The following is a 24,529-nucleotide window of genomic DNA, read 5'->3' on the forward strand; positions in this document are numbered from 1 at the left end:
AGCAGAGACTGGCCTTCACATCTCTCTACAAACGACAAAAGCAAAAAGTCGCCGGGGTTTCGGAAAGCTGGTCTTTACACTGACTTTGGTCCTCCCTTGGGCAGACCTGGACGGGATACTCATGACAGAGACCTGAGGACATCCTTGCTTGGGACCCGGCTTGTCATCACCAGCAATGCGGTGACCGGAGACTTCTAACTCCAAACCACAAATGATACCACACAGGTCTACACCATCGCTGAATGACCTCACTAATCAACAAATGCAGTTTCAGATGTGAAGGGTACTGCCTCAGATGCCTTTTCACATGAATTCTTTAAAACCTCAGAGTTACAGCTTCGATGAGAAACTAAAGTCAGTCCATTATAGCTGTCGGACGGCTTCTCAGTCTTTTAACTGGCACAAAGTCGTTTCACATATGAAAACATCATGTTTTTGTGGTTCGGTAAGTTATGTCCTTATATAATGCCATGATCACAAATAAAAAAACAATACTTGAGTGCCTGATACAAGCAGACCTCTCAGACGGGAAAACAAACATATAGAGTAAGTCCCCTGTTTGTGATTCCGTGCTGATGAAGCGATTTCAACACAATAACGCTAAAGTTTCAGGCGTCTGCTGATGAGGACGGGGGACGGAAATGATCGGTACACCGGGATACACTGTGTGCTACGTACACTTTCCAAACAAGACTATGAAACACACAGAGACAGGTTAGAAGCCAAAGGCAAAGCTTCGGGATTACAACACAGCTCGCGGACTAAGTTCAAGCTACACTGTATTTGCCACCGACCTGTACAATGTCCTGCGTGAGTTCGGCACCTCGTAGCCACACAATTAGTCAGCAACCATTTGCCACAGAACTCACACACACCGGAGAAGCTATTAGCACAGGCACATGCAACAGACTGGCACCGCAAACCGTTTATACTTACTGCATTCTGGTGCGGGGGGGACAGACACAAAGTGCAGTCAGTTCTTTAATTAGCAATAGACTTTTCAAAAGTAAGCACTTTTTCAGAGTTACTCACTGCTCTAAATGGCAACCGCACCATGGAGGCTACGTGGTAGGAAACTTTAGATGAAGCATAACCTAAAGCGCAGAGTCTCTAAATTGGCACGTTGTAGCTCAACTGTGCTTCTGCTAAGGAAGGGCTTCAAGATGAAAGGGTCCATGGAAATACTGATAAATCATAAAACTTGCCGGAAGCCCTACGGCTGTGAGTCCAGGGCGGCTCGATTCAGTGTAACATCAGTGTAAAGAAAATATACATGTACACCCAAGGTCTACATCTACCCAGATGGGGGACAAAAGGCATTTGGAAAATCACACAAGAGTGACTAGACCCTTCAAGGTCCAGAAGGACCTCCCGTTCGCGATCCACTTCTGTGTGCTGTGTGGGATCTCGCTGAACTTCTCCTTCAAAACCACTTAAGATGGTATGGAGACAGTATCCACCTAGAGATGGTCTAAGAACAGAAACTAACTCTCCAATCTTATTCTAATGATAAAAATCATCCTCCCCAGCCCCAAACAAAATCAGAATACCCAACTATCAATGCAGAAATTAACTTATTCCCCCACATTGAAATCGGCATCTACTGCAATTGGATTCTACATCCTCCAAAACACATCATGGCCAGGGCAATAATTACTGCCCCAACTGAAGGCTAATAATGTACATATCTTGTGGTATAAGTTTAAGTTGTTGACACTGTTCAAATTTGGGAAGAAACAGAACTTCTTGGACACAATTAAAACTAACTTGGAAAATTTTAAGTAAAAGCCCACAGGGAAAGGAAAGAGGAAATGGAGAGAGGGAAAGAGGGAGGGAGGGAGGGAGGGAGGGAGGGAAGGAGCCTGGTAACAATTAAGTAATTCTAATGTGTGCCATTCTAACACATTTCTCCATTTCTACAGGTTAAATTAACATAAGGTTTTCAAATGTGCCCCCCCTTTATAAAATATCTAAAACAAGTCTAGAAATCATCACAGAATCTCAATGACCCCAACAAGCATCTCTTCGATACTTTTACACAGCAAGAACTGTGAGCAGCCAGCGCCCACATGCCGGTCTCATGAATAAAGTCTCCAGGGAAGGAGCTGCCTTCATGACTTAACCCGCCCCCTCCCTCCCTCCCTCCCTCCCTCCTCCACTAGTTTTCTTTACTGTTTTACCCACATTTATTCATACAACCTGAGGGATAAATATTCAGGAATGTATTCAAACAAGTGCATTCGGGTTTTTATTGACTGATCCCCTATTGTGAAGCTCAGAACATCCTCTGCCCTGGACAGACAGCTGTGGGGACGCAGGGAACCGGATGGTTCAAGTTACTTCCCAGTGTGCATCAGCTGCACACAGGGACAGTAAGCACCCACCGTGTTTAAGGAGAAGAACAAACCAATGCTTTAAACTCTAGGCCTTCTTAAAGAAGTCTTCTAGACTCTGAGTTGAGTCGGTCATGTTCCCAGCAGGAGTCAGAACTACTTTCTCCTCCCAGGTACCAACCATGACTGTTCCACAGGCGTGACTTTGAAAGATGTGTCCAGAGATGTTGGCCTATTTACATTCTCCTTTGCAACAGAGACAGCTAGGGAAATCTTATATTTCTAAATGCAACTATGTATTTTTTAAAAAGTTGTACTCTTTATAAAAATAAATATTAAAATGAAGAGGTAAATACAAGAGACAACTTCATACCCCATGTACGAAGGATGGGAGATGGTGTATTTTGCAGGTGAACATTATATTCTGGAAACCAGGGACTTGGAACACAAAGACCACGATTTGTTTAAGTAAAGAGTGCCACTAATTATGCACACTGTCAATGTTTCTTACAAAGTCTGTCCTCCCATCTGAAGCCAAACATTTGGCATTTGGATGTAATGTATTAGATGGGGTTTCATATTTATATATAATGAAAGTGTAACAAATGAAATGGCTCATTTACAGATAAACCCACAGCACTCGTGCATTTTAGAGACCCTGGGATAGAGACAGTACTGCTGTAAGTGCATCCTGGCGATGACATCCTTGTCGGAGACCCTCTGGCAGGCCCCAGGAATAACACCATGTTGACAGAAGAGGGTAATGTACTCAGCCACAATCATTTTTTAAAGCCACCACGCCAAGACACAGGCTTCAAAGCAACATCAGGAAAAGAAAAATTCCTCAAAATGTGTAAGAAAAACATTTAACATTAGCTATTCTGTTAGAATTCCTAGCCACTCCCCCAGCTACATGACCACACATGCGCTGTCCAGTAGCCAAGCAAGAGGCTTAGTCATCTCAGGGCCTTGTGTCCTACATAATCCATGCACAGCGTGATCACACAATCTATGCGCATGCATGGAGTAGCTACGTAAGCCCATACACGCATGTGCAGGGGGAACCTATAAAAGCGGGTTCCATGTATCCCTCCTCCCTCTTCCTGCACGATCTTTCCTTAGGCCTAAGCACATCCCTTCTGTTCCCTTCCCCAATAAACTCTTATAGTGGGTTTTGTTGTACCTTATGGCTTTTCTCACACAGTAATCAGCGCCGCTTAATGAATAACATTGCGCTGCTTAATAAATAACATATTCGCCCTTCTAAACATTTACAAAATTGAGTAACAAATTTCCCTTTAAATACATAATGGTGTTTTTTTCTAGGTAGATATCAAATATGGTAAACTTTAAGAAACAGTGTTATTCTTAGTCTTTTAAATATTTTTTAACTAAATTTTAATTTTTAAAAACTAATATGGTTTAAAAAACCCACCACATTCACAAATAATCCAGAGACATCATTTTCATTCTTAAACCCATTTCATCTCCTTCCTCTATTACAGGTGCTCCAGAACAGTGGGAAGCTAGAACGGAGGGTAACGACCACAGCCAGAATTAATTAGAAAACAGGTTCTACAAACAGGGACACCCTCGCCAGGCTGCCCCCCTCCTGTGCATGTCAGGCTGCTCCGGCTGGAGCAACTGTTACACGTGACTCACTGTAACAACTCACTGCATGTGGTTCGTTATCAAGGAAGTGGATAGGGCAAGACGGACAATTAAATTAGCTAGCCCTTTGCCTGGGTGAAAGCATTTCAGCTGCACAGGATGTGACATTACCAGCCCGTGCTGCCTCCATGTTCTAGGGAACGTTAATGTTTAATTACGTTTCCCAGTAAACTAACTGCCAGTTTTAATAACTTCCTGTCAGATAAGCCCGAAGGAAAAGTTCACATTGCTTAACTTACTTTTGAATGTAATTTAATTTTTTAAGTAATAGCACTTATCCCCCCCGCCACACACACACACTTTTCGGTTCTTTGAGGATTTTGCACAAGGTATTTTGGTCATATTCGCCCCCTCCTCCCTGGTCAGCCCACTCATTCCTTAATGGACAAATTATAAAAATGTTTCAGAAATCAAAGACCGAATTCTCAGTTAAAACAATGTCCGAACTGAACTGTGTGGGGCATCTGGATACATTGCCTCCCTTTGGAAATCGGGTTCCCTGTTCTACCAGGATGTAGGGCTACAATGTTTTCCTCTGTGAATCGTAATTCAGCTTTACCTTTCTTTATCTATGCTGCACTAATCTGTTTTCCACACTGACATCAGATCACATGCAGCCAGCAAGGCAAACTTATTCACCCTCTAGCACTAACTGTTTGGCGGACAAACCCATGTGTCATCATCCCAAGGCTTAACGCTCCCATTTCCCTCCACGAAAGGTCAGCTCAGCTGAAAAGCGCTTCCATGGCGACCTGCAGTGGAGTCACTGAGGCAGAACTGGACAATTCAGGAAATATTCTGGACCTTACTGTCTGCTTTTAAAGTGAAACCATAGTGTTCTAGAAGGCAGGACCTTTATTTCCAGTAGTCATTTTTGACAGAAGAACCAAGGCAAAGTTCTACTTATACGCCGTTATTTTTACCTGGGTGGAAAATATGGAAACACTCATTTTCACTGATATGGATTTCTGAATACTTTGTTCACACTGACTCCTACGTCAGCTTGTGGTGCTCTTAAATTCCTAACTAGCAAGCTTTCTGCGTCAATGCTGACATTTCCATGTGTTATAATATTGCTGAGGATCCAAGAAAGCATAGGCATGGGAATAATTTATTGACAGAAAAAAAAAAAACTTTTACAATTCTGAATTGTAAAATTCAAATTTTAAATAGATAAAATTTTAGATGGAAGTATCTAAAATTATCCGGCCAAATTTTCATTCTAAATGCCTCCAAATGCATCTTTATAAAATAAAAACAAGTTATTAAAATCAAGATGGCTGGAGATTAAACTAAGAAGGGTTAGTCAGGAAAACGAAGAGAACCATTAATTACAATGCACAAATCTTACTTCTCTAAAGGAACTAAGACTGGGAATAGAAGACAGAGCACATGGGTACAATGTGACACACCCACAATCCTAGCAACTGGGAGAAAGAGGCAGGTAGAACTTTGCAAATTAAGGCCAGCCGGGGATAAAACTCGGGTCACCAGTTCTCGGCAGTGAGTAGCTGAGTCATCTTGCCAGCCTGTTGTTTAAATCCATTCATCCACCCTGCATCTATTAAAGGGGTCTTTCATATAAACGTCTTACTTAAAAAAATTGTACATATCCCTGTCCTCTTAAGAGGATTTCTGGTTTTCTGAGTTAATTATGCTTAATTTTTTTTTTTTAAAAAAGCATCTATTTCACGGAGAAGAAAATGAACTCAATGATTTTATATAGCTGTGATGGTCAGTTCTGAGTGTCAACTTTACATAGTGCAGAATCCTCTGGGAAAGGAGAGTCAATAAGGGATTGTTTATATTGGGTTGCCCTGTGTGGGAGGGCCTGTCCACTGTGGGTGGTGCCATTCCCTAGGCAGGGGATTCTGAACTGTTTAAGAGAAAACAAGTGACCAGCGGTGATGGCGCATGCCTTTAACCCCAGCACTCGGGAGGCAGAGCCAGGCAGATCTCTGTGAGTTCGAGGCCAGCCTGGGCTACAGAGTGAGTTCCAGGAAAGACGCAAAACTACACAGAGAGACCCTGTCTCGAAAAACCAAAGAGAGAGAGAGAGAGAGAGAGAGAGAGAGAGAGAGAGAGAGAGAGAGAGAAGCGCTGAGCAGCAGCGCTCTGCTCTCGACCGTGGATGTAATTGTGACCCACATAAGTCTTTTCTCTCTTAGGTTGCTTTTGTCAGGATATTTTATCACAGCAGCAGAAGTAAAAGAAGCTAAGGCAGAGGCCAATCAACAATTTACTGTGGATAGATAGACCTTACTGGACTTGCTTGCGGCAGAAACGTCTGTGTGAAGAGCACACCCACGGTGTTAGCTCCAGGAGTGCTCGGCAGCTTCGGTTCACACCAACCATTGTCTACAGAGAATTTGGGCTCAACCTTGACCACACACTGGCGTCACCAGGGAGCTGTGGAAACACTACTGCCAGGTCCCAGGCTGGCAATTCTGGTATGATTGCTAGCACAGTCTGGACACAGGAGTTTCTGAACGCTCCCAGGTGGTTCCACTGTGTAGCTAAGTTCGAGATGTACTGAAGTAGAGCATTCCTCAGAAGAAGAGCATTTAGAAATATAAAGCGCACATCTTCATAACCAGAGTCTTGAGCTGTCACAGTGCTGAAAAGGCGATGCTGTGACTTGTGGTCGGAAGGCAAGTCCAGCAAGGTGTGGAGAAAAACCTGAAATAAGGGATTGCTGGAAGATACTTCCTCCAGGACCAAGTTTAAGGATTAGGTGCACAGAGCAAGCATACTCTAAAAAAGCAGTGCAGTCTGGTTTCCTGACTTCCTAAAAGGGTGTGTTCATCTTCAGCAGTAACAGACCTTCAAGACCTTAAGCTGGACAGTAAATTCCAAGCAGACAGGGAAATCTCTGCCTCTAGTACATGGCTCACATCGGGCAGTCAATGAATAAATGACGGTTGTCTTAAATGGCTTGTGAGGTGCTCTGTTTCCGCTGAGAGTTGTTAGGACCTGCTTTCTAAAGCTAATCACATCTTAGGACATCCTAGAGGGCAAAGCGAACTGGACGTCTCAACATAACCCCATTATCCTATCAAAACAGTTTCAACTGGGTGTGGTGGCGTGTGCCTGTAATCCCACCATGTGGGAGGCAGAAGCAGGAGGATTGCCATGAGCTCAAGTCTATTGCCAACCTGGTCTACGTAGTAAATTTCAGGCCAACCAAAGGCTGTGTATGGCATGGCACTAAGAGCATGTCTACTGGCTTATGAGCAATAAATTGTTCTCTGCAAAATTAATGTAATACCACTATCTTTAATTTTAAGAGCATCATTAACTTTATCTTTTTCTTCTACTTTTCTATTAAAATCTATGTTTATCACCCAGCCAACTCACAAAACTATTTAAATTTAGATCAGGACTATACCAGCTAAGAGATCTTGTGCTGTGCCCCCTACCCGAATGGTAAAGAATGGCTTTGACACCTGCCCATTTAGTGACGGTAATATGAGACTTCACTAAGGAAAATTATTTAAGTACAGTGATTGCTGAATACACACAAGAATTCTCCCAAAGCACAAACAAAGAATGAAAGTTCTTCTCTTTCATCAAGAGACCTGCAGCTTCCTTAATAGATTTAGCCTAAGAGGCACCAGCAACCAGGAACTGTGCTAACGGCTGAGCATTCCAGATAAGGGCAGGGCCAACACGCACACCTCCATCTAGGAAGGGTCCCCAGAATGTCCAGAAACTGGGAATGATGGTAAGATCAGGGAAACGGGGAACCGGAGGCTCGTTAACAGCATTTAGGTTTTTTCCACATTTCCAAATATTGGGAACCCACGAGTGTGGGGAGGAAAGTAAGGAACTAGCCTTGGTCTTAACGCTAAGTCAGAAAGAAGAGCAATAAAGAAAATATCAGGAAGCCAGGGACCTGGACCTATGTCTGCTTTTTGGTTACCTGACCTTCAGGGCTTTACTTGCTCATCTGTGAAATGGGAACAACAGTTTTTCGTGAAGCTGTTTAGAAGATTAAATCTGATAACATACATGGCAGTTATAACAGCGTTAGCCCTTGGTAAGTTCTTACAAACAGTCGTTAGGGATCGATTGAGGAAGAACATACCACTGTAGACAAGACCACTATTAGAATCCCTGACGACTGTCTGGGTTAGTACACAGGAATGCTTGTGTGACTTCCCTGTGACCCTACAATCTTAATTTTTTGGAGTGTGTACATTCTTTGGGAGGTCATTGTAGGCAGGGCTTGGTTAATTAACGTTCACAAATCATTACTGTGGGTGAGAATTAAGGAAGGAGATGGTGAGCAAACTCATTTCCTTAAACTAAACTAGAACACGACTCCAAACTGCTTCTGAAAGTCAAATGTAGGAAATTCTATATAAATGTATAATGTTCATCACATAATTCAGGGGCAAGCAAGCTCCTTCTGAACTTCTGCAGATAACACCTGAACTTCCGCTGCGGCACTTACTGCTGTAAGATCACAGCGAGGCGTGGCCTAGATGAGACCGAAGGAGGCACCTAATCCCAGCTTTGACCCCGGAGACGCAGGAGAAGTAGCCAGCTCTGTTTGGGCCATGGAAGCGGTTGGCTTCCCCATTCCTGCATTTTTTATGCTTCATTTTTTCAAACAACCTACAAATGGCTGGACAGCCACAGGCACCAGTGCCCATGTAACATGGCAGACACATTGTCGAGTAAAAATTTCAAAATTGACTTTGATGAAGTCTCCAAATGGTGGCTCAGCACTTACACATACACACACACACCATGTGAATGCATGCACACACACACACACACACACACACGTGAATGCATGTTCACACACACACACACACACACACACACACACACACACACCTCTGACTATACTTAAACAGAGCTTACTTGGAGATTCAAAGTATAGTTATTATATAGTCATATATAAATAAAATACAGTTATTTACACATTGCCCATACAATGTGACTTCATTTCTAAATATTCTACTTTAATAATGGTAGTATTAATTAAAAAAAAAATCTTACCTCAAATATTTCAAAGCCATAAATGTCCAGAACACCCATGACCTTCTTCCTCACTTTGGTTTGTGCCTTAAAAAATATTTCATATTAATAAGTTAATGCAGACGTAATAGAACCCTGTGAGCAACCAAAAAGTACAGATGTGCACATCTGCTTTGAACTAGAACAATGACTCAGTTGTTCTGGTAAAACTTAGGTAAGGTACTGGTGTGGAATCCTTCAGGAACTTAGCAATAACGATGTAGTCACCAAAGGCCCCAGTGGGGATTCCTTCCTAAGCAGACAGTCACTGACTCTGACCAAGCAAAGCTTTCACAGTCACCCTGTCCAATACCCTCACTTTAATGAAGAACTATGAGTACCTAGAAGAAAAAGTGATCTTTTCAGTGAAGTGCATGTAACCACTCAGAATGCTGCTAGCTGTTCTCAGAAGACCATCAGACTAGTCTGGTCACCAGGGAGACCTGAGAAGACCATGAGACTAGTCTGGTCACCAGGGAGACCTGAGAAGACCATCAGACTAGTCTGGTCACCAGTGAGACCCGAGAAGACCATCAGACTAGTCTGGTCACCAGGGAGACCTGAGAAGACCATCAGACTAGTCTGGTTACCAGGGAGACCCGAGAAGACCATCAGACTAGTCTGGTTACCAGGCAGGCCCAGAGATCTTGGCAAAGCAGGAGAAACAAAACCTTGGCAAATCCCAACTCATGCAAGACTGATCCACCTTAAGGAGTCACCTTTGAAGGTAGCAATCAACTGTTTGATTGCAGAGCTAAGCTTCTTTAATGTTTACACTGTTTATTAACGTTTACCATTTATTTACTACAAAGGGTGTCTTACAGAGATTCAGTACCTTAATGCTTTCATTGATGCGATTCACCAACCATGAGAACAGCCTGCTGTAGAGGTTTTTAGCCAGGGCATCGCGGGCATAATAAGCCTATTAAGAAGAAAAAGAACAATTTAACACTAACAACTACCACAATGTTTAATTTCTATAAAATAACGAAAGTGCTTTAAAAATACCTAGGCTATTTCAGATTTCTCTTCGGGGCAATTCAATTGTTACGATACACTGGATGAGGAGTCAAACCTTACGAGAATCGGGCCAACTTTTCGCCAGGCCTACATTTCTGCACCCCAGGAAAATAATTCCAAACACGACAGAAGTTTTTCCCAGTGTTACAGAACAATGAAAAAGCAGGCGTGCACACCAAGAATGGGAAAGCAGACACTCATGAGAGAGATGTATTACACCGTTATTACAGAAGGATTACTGTGGAATTAAGTAACTAAACACTGCTATGTGAAAGGAACTGAATAAGCTGTAGCCTTAACACAGTAACCACCCGCCTCACACACACAAAGGGAAGAAAATAAAATAGCTCAGAATAAAGCAATCAATAAACCTAGTTTCTCTTCAGTTACAAACCCAATTCTTCAATTGAAGCCATAAAAAGAAGTATAGGGCCAGGCGGTGGTGGCGCACGCCTTTAATCCCAGCACTTGGAAGGCAGAGGCAGGTGCATCTCTGTGAGTTTGAGGCCAGTCTGGTCTACAGAGTGAGATCCAGAATAGCCAGCTACACAGAGAAACCCTGTCTTGAAAAACCAAAAAAAGAAAAAAAAAAAAAAAAGAAGAAAGAGGAAGCATAATTGATAAAATAATTAGGATATTTCAAAAGATTAAAAGAAGAGAAGGACGCCTTAAGAAGCACCCTGCAGAGATATAAAATTCCTAACTAGGGCCAGTGAGATGGCCACCAGGCCCAACAGCCCATGTTTAATCCCCCGACCCACGTGGGGAAAAGAGGCGAGCTGCGCTCTAGCCTCTGACCACATCTTCAGCGCTGCTACACTCTTTCCCTTCCCCACCCCATATCAATAAGTTCAAAAATTCCTGAACTACAAGTAGGAATGTAACGTTCAGAATGTCTATCAGTTTAAAATTTGAGTTTTTCCGCCGGCTGGTGGTGGCGCACGCCTATAATCCCAGCACTCGGGAGGCAGAGCCGGGGGATCTCTGTGAGTTCAAAGCCAGCCGGGTCTACAGAGTAAGAACCAGGACAGGCACCAAAACTACACAGAGAAACCCTGTCTCAAAAAACCGATAGATAGATAGATAGATAGATAGATAGATAGATAGATAGATAGATAGATAGATAGATAGATAAAATTTGAGTTTTTCATTCAACTTTGAATATTTCTTCTACAATGAGCTTTTGTAAGTTTATGAAGGTAAAGTACTTTTTATGTGCTTATTCATATATTTTAAAGCTGTTTACAGAGATAAGACACATACAAGCAGAAGATACACACGCACACATAGACACACACATAGACGCACGCACGCACACAATCTATCTTAATGATCCAGAATCCAAAGGCTGGAAGGAGAATGTCAACTTTGAAGAGAGAACCTAATGCCCTTGAATACGTGGTCTGGGTGTACACCCATGTGCTATGACAGGGTTCAGCCAGCCTGGTTGTCAGCAGCCCAAGAAGAACTGTCCTTGGGAGGGGAAAGATGTTCTTATAAAACACCTGCTACCCTAGGTACCTTGTGCGTACCCTACAGCTTCTGTCGTGAGTCAAGCATTATCGTTAAAATAAATCAGTACATTTTTACTTTATAAAGAGCACAGCTTGTTAGACTGTGGAATATTTGTTGCTTTTTTTTTTTATAGCAAGTGTAGCAATATTCACACTCACATGCTTGGTGAGAAGAGAGCACCTCCCTCCCTCCACTCTACTTCCCAGTCAATACTAAACCCCTTTCCCGTGGGTCCCAGAGAGCACGGGAATCAGGAGTAGGGAATAAACCTAAAAAATCTGCTAGAAACTGTAGAGAGAGGGAAGGAAGGCAGGGAGAAGAAATGAGAAAGGAAGGAGAAAGGGAAGAAGGAAGAAAAGGGGGAGAAGATAGGGGAGAGAAGGAGGGAAGGAGAGGAAAAGGGAGGAGGGAGGGGAGGGGAGGGGGGAGGGGAAGTAAGGGAAAAAGGAGAGACCCTATGGTCATAGTGAGATCCCGCAGTAGAAATCCTTGTCACGAAAACACAGTTTGCAGCCAAAAGAGAGTTTAGCCGCCCATCTCCCTGTATAACACCCTTTCTGTGGATTTTTCTCTCTCCTAAAATACATGATTCGAGTGCCCTGGAAGCATGGGGGGTCCGTACACGGTCACATCAGGACGTCCCAGGTATCCATTTCTATGACCAGTGTCCATTACGGTCATTTCTTAATCCTTTCTCTTTTCTTCTTTCTTCTCGCCAATAATCCTTTCTTTCCCATCTTAAAGTCACCCAGCTGCTCACCCTCTGACCTGACAGAGCAGCACCCTGTGATGTGCAGCGGAACTGGGTGACAACTGTTCCAATACGCTGTTTTAAAGCTCTCAAGGTAAAGTCACAGCCAGTGTTTCTCCTCTTTGCAGCTTCCAAACAAACGCTCTGTTTCAGAAGTCGCAAACTGAAATGCTTTTAGACTGTGACAGAAATGAACAGGAAGCGGGGAGTGGGGGGGTGGGGGTCTGCAGGGCTGGAAGATGGATTCTAGGTTAAAAGCACGCAAACTCTAAATTTAAAAGCAATTAAAATAAAAGCCAAACTATCCAGTGCTCAAATAAAATCTGCTTATGAAGCTGTAACTGGCGCCATGGACTGCTATTCTGACACCCCAGACTTCTGGAACTGAATCAAACCATGTGCTCTCTATACTATTGACCTAGAAAGCAGAGCGAGTAGGAACGTTGGTTCCCACTGAAGGATCACTACTGTGGCATATGAAAATGAGGGGAAACACCGAGGCTGATGATTCACCACCTCAGACCCCGAGCACACTGTGAAAACGTTACGCTTTTCTGCAGCCGCCTGATGCTCACGGAGGAAAACCCCTGTGGAATCTACTCCTAAGATGGCTAATGTCAAGCATGGCCTGGGATGGGAAGTGCTCACTAAGCAAGGTGGGACACAGATGGGGGCCTGCAGCAGAGCAGAGATCACATAAATGTAAAGACCCAATCAGAGGGAAGAGCCAGAGTACAGAGAAAGAAGAGGTCAGGAAACCAGAGTTAGGAGCCTGTTTAATCAGGGAAGTCTCTTTGGGTAGAGTACAATCACGTGAAACCCACAGACGGGCAGAAGGCATGAGCAATGGCATATGGATGATGGGCAAGCAAGAGGAAAGACACCAAGTGAAAATAAATCCTGATGCAGCTAACTGAGGTAAGTCACGCAGGGAGGGTCAGATTACAGAGGGCCCTGGAGGCTAAGGAGAGAATTATCTGGCAGACCCGGGACAACAGACTCGGCCTCCTTCCATTATCTCAGTCTTAGTCTTCATGTCTGTAGAAAGGTCTAAATGCTCTGGGAGAAAACGAAGCAGGACGGCAATAAAGACGTTCCTGGAACCCAAGGCTGAAGCTGTGAGCAAAGGCTAACAAATGGACTCCCTCCAACAGAAACCTACCAGACGCCCCAGCGACACTGAAGAGCAGCTGTCCCCAGCTGAGCTGCCCAGAGCCCAGGGGGCTCGAGCCAAATCTTTCATGACAAAGGGTTAAGAGATGTGGGGGTGTGTTGCCTAATGATAAGAGGTCATGCAACCAACCTTACCAACAAGAGCAACTGGGTCTGCTTTCTGTAGAGGACGAATAAAAAGCAAGAGGAAAACACCATGAAAGCGGGTCCCAAAGCCACATATTTCCACGGCCTCTGAAACATGGGCTTTTTCATGGCTTCGCTTCATACAGGACAACTCCTCTGGCTGGTGCCCAAATCTGATGGCTCTCAAATGTGACATTGCAGCTGCGCACCTCTGCTTGTATCAGAACCCACCCCTCGGGAGACATGGCTCAATGAATGAATGAATGAATGAATGAATGAGCCAGCCAGCCAGCCTTGCATCAGACAAACCACGGAACCCACCCCTCGGGAGGTATAGCCAAACAAACAAACAAGCCACCCAGGTAACTATGATGAGTGTCCAGGTCTGAGACCCCACTGCACACATTCTCCGGGCCCAACTTGACCCTCTCAGCCATGCTGTGAATCCTGACTAAAGCTGGAGCCAAGGCTGGCTGACCACGATCCTCACATGGGCTCCAAACGTGCGTTCTTTTTGTCCATTCTTTCTCATCTAAATCCTATCTCTCCACAAAGCTCTGCTTAGTCTCAATGTCTCCAGTCAGGGTCAGCTGGGGCTTGTGCTCCACACGCTTCTGCATCTTCTCCATGAAGTCAGTAGCTCACTCTCTGACTGAGGAGTCAGCTGACCCTGAGAGATCTGGAGGCAGAGACAACCATTTACAGGAAAGAGTAGCCGGGGTCCAGTCAGGGCTGCTACAACCCAAATCTCCATACGGCAAAGCATTTCCACAGCCACAGAAATACAAAGAAAGTAGCAGGAAAGGAACAGAAGGTCTGGATGAGCTCTGCCCTGCGGTCTTACGGTGGCTGGCGGCTGTTTGCAAGGAGGCTGAGGCCAGAGGATACAGTCGAGTAAAGGAAGCAGACCTGAGTGAGAAGTCCTGAATTAGCCATTTAATTCCAGCCCAGAGCAGCACTGACTGGTAGAGAAAATGTCACAGAACAAACAGTTCACCCCACAAGGGCCTCCAGATGCCTCCTGAGTGTGCTTACATCGTACACACATCTGCAGAAGCGACTCAGATTTGTGTCTCAGGAAGACTTCAGTGGCACAGTGGGAGTACATCATGGAAGAAAGAGAGTCCGGTTTGACCATCTGGACTTCTCCTGTCTACCGATTCTCTTCTCCTACAACACCGAATCAACCATCCTTCACTCCTCTTACACTGCATTAAAACGCCGGCAATTCTGTAGCCTCGGCTTTCAAAACAGGTCCAGAAAGGTTGCAGGCGCTGGCTACAGTGCAACCATCTGGCTCTGGATTAGTGAGTGTCCTACCCAACTGCTCCTCTTTTCTGTCTCACCTGGGCTCTGCTCTTCATATCCAGCCAGAAGGGCCCTGTGAAACATGAGGCAGATCATCCCCATCTCTGCAGGATGCTCTGTGCGGCCCCCAGCCCACTTCCAGTCCCTGTGGACATCCATCTTTCTCACTCTCTTCTCCTTCTCTGTCACTGTACTGAGCGACTGTTGCTTGCTGGATTATTTACTGCACCTACTGACTACTCTCCAACACCCCCCCACCTTAATCTTCAGCTCGCTAAGGATGGGAACCCTTAACTGTTTAATTTCCCTTAGTGTTTCAATGCCTAGAACAGTATGCGGAATACAGCCTGACCACAAGGTAACTGTCTGCAAAGTACCATTTCACATAAAAATTTCACCACTGGAGAAAACGTTTCTTCTGCATGTTACAGTTCACCCACCTGAGCCACATTCAGCGTGGTCGAAACTTTCTCCTGCTTGGCTTCAACTGTTCGGAAACTGAACGCTCTTTCCAGGACCAGCTGGTCAATGCTGGTCAATTCACAAATTTCTTTTAACTCTGTTGGGGAGCAGAGGAAGAAAGGCATGAACAGTGAGCTACTCCTGATCACTAAAAAGTCCTCGGCTGTTCTTTCTACACCACACTGAGTACGGACACACGCATGAGTTAGAGAAGCGGGAAAACCTCACGGCAATGGCATTTCGGTTTAGTTTCACCGCTGAGTTTTTTCAGACCAATGAGAAGCCCCAGGTCTGCTTTCTAGATGAGAGACTGGGCAGCAGTTCAGAGCCAGCTCCCTAAGCCGAGCTGCTCCCCGCCGACTTACCATTTTTATCTTTGATTTTGCTTTCATCCAGACCATTCACTCGTGATTCGGGCTTGAACTCGATGTTCCCCAGTTTCAAAACGGCTGCTACCACCTCCAGGACAGCCTCGGCTTCATGATCCATAAAGCCCACGATCTGCATGGCATTCTGGGAGAGAGGAGAAGCACCTGTTTCCTTTCTACGGTTCTGTACCTGCTCTTGTTTGGTTGTTGCTGTTTGCTCATTTTTAACAGATAATAAAATTTAACGGTTACTATGACAGATTTATTTCTGGGGTTAAAAAAAAAAATGCAAAGCACAAAACAATTATCTTGCCCAGTGCTTCCAAACTGTGACTTAAGAGCCTTCCAGGCTCCAGGCACACTTAATGGCAGAGCTGTGTACACAAGAAGGGGCTGAGTGCTGGGCCTCAGTCCCCTCCCCCCCTTTAAAATCAACCAGCTGGTTTCCATACATGTCTTTTTGTTTTTTTTTTTTCACACGGTGCTTCTGCTTCTAGAAAGAGAACCAAACAAGATGTTCCTACAACCTCCAGCAACGGGAATAACCTTGCTTACTTCACAGATGTGGAAAACACCAGCATGCAGAGGTGAAGTGCCCCCAAGGGTGCAAGGGACACGCATTCATTCACAAATGTGCCCTGAGTGCCAAGTATGTGCCGGGCAACGTGGTTACAGAGCTGGCCTTGGACTGGAGTCTGAAAACAAAATCCTGTCCAGACCATTGCTTCCATATGCGCATGTTTATACACAACGGCTCACTGACAGACAAGAGCTTTCTTCCTGAGCACAGCTGGCACTGGTCTTTTCTGTATGTGTGTCACTAGTTTACACAGCAGTGACAGTCATGTGCACTTTCCAACATATACATGAGCAGCAAGAACAAGGAAAGGACCCCACACCTTCCTCATTAAGCCTCAACAGTATGAGGTGCCAATCTCGCTTTCGTCTGTAACGTGATCTCCCCGCTCTTCCCCAAAGCCCCAGCTGCCTCATTCGGAGGTAAATCCCAGTGACCACAATGTCATAATGGGAGTAATTCTGAAAGTGCCAGCCACATAGAGACAGGAAACAGAGAACTATGTAAACGCTGGCTTCTTTTCTAATGAAGGAGGAACTTGGATTCTTCTGACGTGTACATCGTTTTCTAAATCTGCGTAAAAACAGGATTTTCTGCCTAAAAATACTTTCAACTTTAAGAGGACCCAAGAGCAGTTTTCATATTTGGGAATTAACTTTGGCTATAAAAATACTTGGGATTTCAACACACAGAGTGTCAAGCTCAGAACAATAGATGAAGGCTCCTTTTTACAAATGGTAAAAACAGCACGCTCTAGTAAACATGGCCTTCACAAACTCGGGTGACTGTAGAGCCAGTGCAAAACCAAACTAATAAAAACATAATGAATTCTTGGATGCGTCTAATCTGGGGGAGCGTAAATTATAACGCAGAGACAACTGAACTGTAAGCAGTTCTGGCTGAGCAGTATGGGGTTACCCATTTTAAAATGCAACGAAGACACTTCTTACCCTGACAGTTCTGAAATTGGCAGCGTCATCCACCCCATTAACTTTGGCCGAGTCCAGACTCAGGTAGTTGTATCTGCTGAAATCCCGCTCCAGCTTAAGCTTGTCTGTGGAGTCATGCATACAAATTGATATGTTATTTCAATAAATGTATTCTTCTTCCCGACTGCATGTTTTACCCTTCAGATAAAATGACTTTCATATTATGTAACAAATCAATAATAAGAACTGATGCACAAAGATCAATAGTAGTGTTCTCCTAAACCCACTTTTGTTACTGTGGCACATTTATTGTCACTGGAAAATACCGTAATGTAGGATGGCTAAACACAAGGGAGTGGAAAATGTCCCTTATATAAACTGGCTTTGGACTCCTACGAATTATTATGATATATCCCGAGAGGTGGTAAGACAGGGTATAGACTCCAATCGTTCTGTGATTCTTTGGAGGACGCTACTGGCCCTCACAGACACTCATTAGATCAGTAGATTGTGGGTCTAGATATCAGAACAATCTTCCCGGCTATTCCTTTTCACGAGTTTGCTAACATATACCTACCTAGTGGGGAATTCGGTGTGTTTTAGTGTGCATTTGTTGATTATTAGAGAGCATGGTGATGAGGATTAATTTTCATTGTCAACTGAATTTAGATCATCTAAGACACCTCCAGATGTTTTGAGAGAGGCTGAACCGAGAGAGGACACACTGGATATGTGGGTGGCACCATCCACGAGGCCCAGAGTGAGCCTCATGAACACCAGTATTCACCTCACTGTGCTGCTGGTCTGCCCAGATGTGCGCAGCCACACGGCTCGTCCACTGCTATAAGTGTGAATACTGCTGCTACCTCTGTCCTCCCCGTATCCCCTGAACCCTGAGCCAAATCAACCTTCCTGCTCTTACCTGGCTTCTTCCTAAGTATTCAGTCACAGAAATAAGAAAAGTAACGAGTAGAGTGTGTCTCCCTGAGTGTGACCGACTTCCCATAGCTCTTCTTCTTTGAACTGTTTGATGATGTCCAATAGCTACTGGATAACTTCCTTGCGAACTTATATTAACTCTCTAAAATCTCTGAAAGTCAGATTGTTAAATCTTGTATGGCTACCACCATCTTCCCTCTGACTTTAAAAATTATTACACTAATTTATTTACTGTACATGTGTGAGTGCATGTATGTATATACACGCATTTGTATCATGGTAAGGGTGTAGAGGTCAGGACAACGTGTGGGAGTTGGCTCTCTCTTTAAACCACGTTGAGTCCAGGAGATGGAGCTCAGGTCGTCAGGCTTGGAGGCAAGTGCCTTTACCCACTGAGCCACCTTGCCCATCCCATTCCCCGTGGTTTTTAAATCCTCACTTAGAAAATTCTTATATAATTCTTTACTACGCATTGCCAGTTTTCTTCCGTTTTGATTTTACACTTGTGAGAGGCCCTTCCCCACCGTAAGGCTCCCCTAACGCATCTGAGGTGTATGGCTGGCCCCTTGTGAGACACAGAAATATAAAGAAATGCTGGGGTGAGGCAAAGCAAACAGCACAGATGAAATGAAAGTGTCGGCGGCGGGGGAAACAGGCGGAACGTGCGGCTGTAGAGAATGCTTCAGAAGACGCTGCGGCGGCGTAAGAAGCAAACAGAGACACGGACTTACGAAGCAGCTCCTCAGAGGCTCCAGAGAGCAGCTGATAGAACACATGGAAGTTTCTTTCACCTCTTGGCTGCTTAACAACACGAGATTTCTCCAGAAGATCTAAAAGGAAAAAAACAAAGAAAATTAAACTGTATAGAATTCATTTTGCCTTCAAACACATCATACTTGCTTCCTCTTTCATTAATTTTATATTAGTAAAATAATAAAAGAAGTTATATTTTAAGCTCTACTTTGAAAGCACAAGTCAACTACAACCATCGACTACAGCAGTTCCTTCCAACAAATCCAAGAGAACAGCTCTCAATACTAGTACCCTCTCAAGTTTTTAATGGTCATATTAAAGTCTTAAAAATGCAATGTTACACATGTAAGCATCAAAATGCATCCGTTCAGATTCCACATAGTAATTATAATGCTACAAAATAAGCTGCCAGGTTCTGTGTGTAAGTACTCCTTGGACAGTGTCTTGTTTTAGCAGGCATCATCATACAGCTAGGCACCCAGGCAGGGGCATCGGTGGATCCTGGATCTGAGATCAGACCATTTGATAAGGCGCGGCTTCCAGGTTCCACACATGCACTTCACCTTTTGGAAGAATCAGAGTGGGTTTTCTAGAGCATCAAAGTTTTAGGACTCCAGATACTTTTTCATCTCTTCAACTTAAGGTCTCATCAAGTTTTCACACTTTTTACCCAGAAATGAAAAACTAACAAAGAAACCAGAAATGAGTCCCTGTGACAGAACACAGACAGCAGTCTCCTCCTGCCTAGAGTCCCACTAACCCCTCACCAAAGGCACAAAGAGCATCTGAGCTGTGCTGGCAGAAGCTAATTTTAAAATGCACCCTTATAAATTTACCCTTTCAGCTGTGAAACACTGTAGCGATGACATTCTAAACCATTGGTTCTCTTTACTAATATTACCGATACACTGTGTCCTAAACACACAGAAACCCAAATGTTCTTTAACTGGGTGTGAGGTTAAAAGGAAGGCTCCCGAGGAATGTTTACTGATGTTTTTCATTTGTATTTGTAGCATGTATGAAAGCATTTACCGATGCAGGGTGGGGAGAATTTAACAATGTAGCCACGGTGAATGGGAAATCTAGAGTGTTCTAAATACATTAGGTTGTTTATAAGAACGAAGAGATGGGATGCAAGATCTACACTAAGCCAACTGGAAAAAGAACAAAATATTTAAGCACACAAAAAAATATTAGAAATGAAATACTGCAGATATTTTATGTTCATCTCCAGCTGTCACAGGACTTGGGAGAATGTGCTGTCCCCAAATTGTGGTGACGAGTAATGAAGACTAGACATTTAGGGAGGAAGAGGGAGGGGGTAAAAAGTGAAAACCCAGATCAACACACCTCAGGGGTAAAAGCAGTGTATAATAGTCACCATCTCTAAAGACATGAAATTCCACACAATTAACACGTATACGTGAGTGCAAAAAGAGAAATAGGTAAAAGTACAGTACGGTTTTACCTCTCAAGTACTCAAGCTTCAGAAAGACCCTAACAGTCCTGCACAACCCTGGGAACAAAGATGCCGGGCAGATTCCTCACAGAGGAGCTAATCCTCCAAGGAAATCCCCACGCCTAGGAGGAAGTAACTGACCACAAGGGAAATAATACAAACAAGGGCTGTATTCTGCTTTGTCCATTCACACACAAATTCCTTCCGTGGAATTACCACCCACTGGGCACCGGGAACTCTTCGGGAATCAGCGAACATGAAGGCCTTCCTCCTCATGTGGCAGGGACTGCACCACACAAACCAGCACGACCATCTTTTCAGGTGATGGGGAGATGGTTCAGTGGACAGAGCCCTTGCCGGGCACGTACGTGGACCAGAGTTCGGATATCCAGAATCCAAGTAAAACCAAGATGTGGCAGGGCATGTCTGAGCCAGGAGAATCCCCCAAATCCCATGAGTCAGCTGCCTGGTACTGCGTCAGTGACTATGACACTCCTCCTCAAACAAAGGCGAGGACCAACACCCAGAATCTTCTGGCCACCATACGGGCACCATGACACACGCGTGACCGAAAAAGTGAGGGGAGGAAGGCAGAGTAAACTCCAGGCTTTTTCAGATCCCTAAAAGCCCTGCCACATCCCATAAGTGCTGTGCACCTCCCACGCCGGCTCCTCACCTAACGGTAACAGTGGCCACCTTGGTCACGGAGACAAATGTGCTTGGCGGCCCTTACACAGTCATTTCCCATGCTTCAAGACATAAAAGAAAGCACGTGACACACTGGCCGTGCTGTGCAACTGCAACACACTACCTAGCCTGGCGTCTGGCCCCTTTGAAAATGCTCGGACAATGGAGAATGTAGAAACAGCAAGGGCTGTCAGATTCAGTATAATGGCTGTGGAATTCGTGGCAGTTACCATCAGTGAGTTAAAGGCCAACAATGTGACAAAGAATGTTGACTGAATGTACTTCTCGACCCACGAATGTATTGATACGGTCAGTAAGTAATGATAACCATATTCAAACATGACTCATAGCATGTGTTTAAAAGGAAAGGTACAAAAGGAAAACAGAGGCTGGATTTCAACCCCTCTTTCCATGTGTGAGCATATGAAGCCCCGAGTGTCCCCTCTGACTCTGTCACCTCCACTTTATAGATGAGAAAATGAGGCTCAGTCCACACTAACAAGAGCTTGAACCCAGAGCTTTGGTTACTGGAGTTCATGTTTAGTTAGGCTCTGTAATTTTTTTTGGGGGGTGGTGGTGGATGTAAAACTCTGAAGCGTTTGGAAAATGCTGGACTTTATATGAAATCCATGAATTCACTAAGCAGCTCTCTCACAAAATGAGGAAGCTTTTATTACAAAGCAGTTGAAGCTTTTACTACTTACAATGCTTACTCTATTACCCCAGAGCCTATTTCAGGTTCTTTATGACTTTTCATGTAAGTCATAAGCTTGCAGGTAGAAAAGTAATTAGAGGAGATGTTTGCCCCCAAATAATTCACTAATGCGTGAAACCATTCCCTGTTGGTGTTTTGTGCTAAACGTGCATGCACCAACATAATCAAACAGCATGAAGCCATATCAAATAATTACTCAAAGCGAGACTATAAACTCAATTCACTGTAGGGACTTCTCACCTGACCATGGTAATTTACTTAAATGCGCCCTGAATGAAGTGGGAGCAGAAGAAACCCTGGCACAGCTCTTCTCTGCCTGCGGAGCTTCTGCAGTACCGGCTGGGCCTCTGCGAGGGAGATTTAGAGGTGCTGTGACCAGATGCCAGATCTCTGGTGCAGCTGACATGTGAGAATCTCCAGACAGCCCAATGCCGCTGCATCTCAGAATGAAATGTTCAACATAAATTCACATTATAAAGAGGTAAACTTATTAAGCCATACAGGAATGGGGACAAAGAAACATTGGGACCAGGATATGCCCCCTACCTAACAGGCCATCACCAACTGATTGCTAACAAAATAACCTGGTCTTCACTTGGGGGGCTTTCTACTTTTGAAATGTGACCAGCTAATTCACAAGATGTACATATTCCTGCCCATCTCTTAGATCACTTTTCCTAGGCAAACTGGGAAAGAAATAAAACATCCATGATTGCACTCACTGGAAGATGAAGGCTTTTTAAAACAAGCAAAAGAATTAAAATGAGTAAAAAGAATGAAAGGGTTGGGAAGAAGAAAACAAAATCTCATTACCCTGGGACAAAATGAATGGATTAGATAGCCTGGGAAAAAAATGCCATTGTTTTATACATGATCTCTCTCCCAGAAAAAGCAGTGGCCCTGAATGGAATGGCAGAAGCTGTGGGTACTGTCCTCGGTGGTCCCTCATCCCCACTGTCCTCTCCCCTCATCCCCACTGTCCTCTCCCCTCATCCCCACTGTACTCGGTGGCCCCTCATCCCCACTGTCCTTGGTGGTCCCTCATCCCCACTGTCCTCTCCCCTCATCCCCACTGTCCTCGGTGGCCCCTCATCCCCACTGTCCTCTCCCCTCATCCCCACTGTCCTCTCCCCTCATCCCCACTGTCCTCGGTGGTCCCTCATCCCCACTGTCCTCTCCCCTCATCCCCACTGTCCTCGGTGGCCCCTCATCCCCACTGTCCTCAGTGGTCCCTCATCCCCACTGTCCTCGGTGGCCCCTCATCCCCACTGTCCTCAGTGGTCCCTCATCCCCACTGTCCTCGGTGGTCCCTCATCTCCACTAAAGTGCTTGGTGTCCCCCCCTTCCAGTCACTGTCCAGATGGACAGGAGGGAAAGGTTTTATATCAACTGTCCATTCAAACCATCAGATATTTAGATATTAAAAAAAAATTGAATTCTCACCAGTGGTTGCCACTACAGTTAGGTCAATAAAGAGTATATATTTAAAAAAAAAAAAAAGGAAATGAATAAGCGGTCAAGTTCTTGATGAAGCCGGGCGGTGGTGGCGCACGCCTTTAATCCCAGCACTTGGGAGGCAGAGCCAGGTGAATCTCTGTGAGTTCGAGGCCAGCCTGGGCTACCAAGTGAGTTCCAGGAAAGGCACAAAGCTACACAGAGAAACCCTGTCTCGAAAAACCAAAAAAAAAAAAAAAAAAGAAAAAAAGAAAAAGTTCTTGAAGAAGGCCTGCGAAGACTCATCTGTCTCCATTTTACCAGTGAGGACAGGATAATACTGCAAGCCATGACTCAGAATGCCACTGCCCCAGAGACCCCACACCCTCCCTCGGGTGGTCCAAAGATGACCACTGGGAGAAAACATCTCAGAGTTGTATCTTATGGACTTATGCCTCATCGTTATGGCAAACGGCTAATTCACACAGCATGGGCCTGTTTATAAGTAACTATCAGTATTATAAGATTTTAACCATTTTTCTCCCTGTCTTAGACAATTACCTACACCTCCCCTCCAGCTACCCAATAACTGAGCAGAATTTAATATTTTCACTGGAAAATCCTAAATATGAACGTGGGTTTACTTCTCTATTAGGGCATAAATTTTAAATCAATACTATCCTTTTAAAAATGTGAATACTGGAGATTGGATCCCCAGGACTCATGGAAGAGCTGGTGGGCAGAGCTGGATGCTTGTAATAATCTAAGATGGCAGAAGCTCCCGGACAAGCTGACAAGCAAGACTAGCCATGCTGGTGAAACAGAAGGTTGATTGAGAGACACTGTATCAATGAGTAAGGTGGAAGACCAGTTGAGGATGACTACTGACATCACCTTTAGGTCCCCCCACACACAAACACACACGCACACATGTACACCACATACACATAGAGAAAAAGATCAAAATGTGAATAAACCCAGCCTAGTTTAACAAACAAGATAACATTCTATCCTAACTTTTTAATGATTTGTGGTCTAAAGAAGGCAGATTAGAAGCAGACACTATTTACTGGTAGGTAGATATTCACCAGCTACCAAGAACTGATTGAATCCTCTATAGCAGTGATTTTTAACCTGTGGGTCATGACCCCTTTGACAAACCTCTATCTCCAAAAATATTTACATTATGGTTGATAACAGTAGCAAAATTACAGTTATGAAGTAGCAACAAAAATAATTTTATGGTTGGGGGTCACCACAACATGAGGAACTGTATTAAAG

The 24,529-nt window shown here is 44.3% G+C and overlaps 1 protein-coding gene across 3 annotated transcripts in view; it reads right to left on the reverse strand.

The window, feature by feature from the left end:
- Window positions 1-24,529, reverse strand: part of Myo1b (myosin IB) — a 177,213-nt gene that overhangs the window by 39,305 nt on the left and 113,379 nt on the right. For all 3 annotated transcript variants that reach the window (XM_059278606.1, XM_059278604.1, XM_059278605.1), the window contains 6 exons: window positions 18,932-19,030; window positions 17,283-17,386; window positions 15,753-15,900; window positions 15,366-15,484; window positions 9,868-9,954; window positions 9,015-9,080 (listed from right to left, as the gene is read on the reverse strand). In XM_059278606.1, coding sequence (XP_059134589.1) covers window positions 9,015-9,080; window positions 9,868-9,954; window positions 15,366-15,484; window positions 15,753-15,900; window positions 17,283-17,386; window positions 18,932-19,030 — 623 coding nt within the window. The remainder of the gene's footprint in view (window positions 1-9,014; window positions 9,081-9,867; window positions 9,955-15,365; window positions 15,485-15,752; window positions 15,901-17,282; window positions 17,387-18,931; window positions 19,031-24,529) is intronic.

Source organism: Peromyscus eremicus, chromosome 13 (assembly GCF_949786415.1).
Source record: "Peromyscus eremicus chromosome 13, PerEre_H2_v1, whole genome shotgun sequence".
Lineage (NCBI taxonomy): Eukaryota > Metazoa > Chordata > Mammalia > Rodentia > Cricetidae > Peromyscus > Peromyscus eremicus.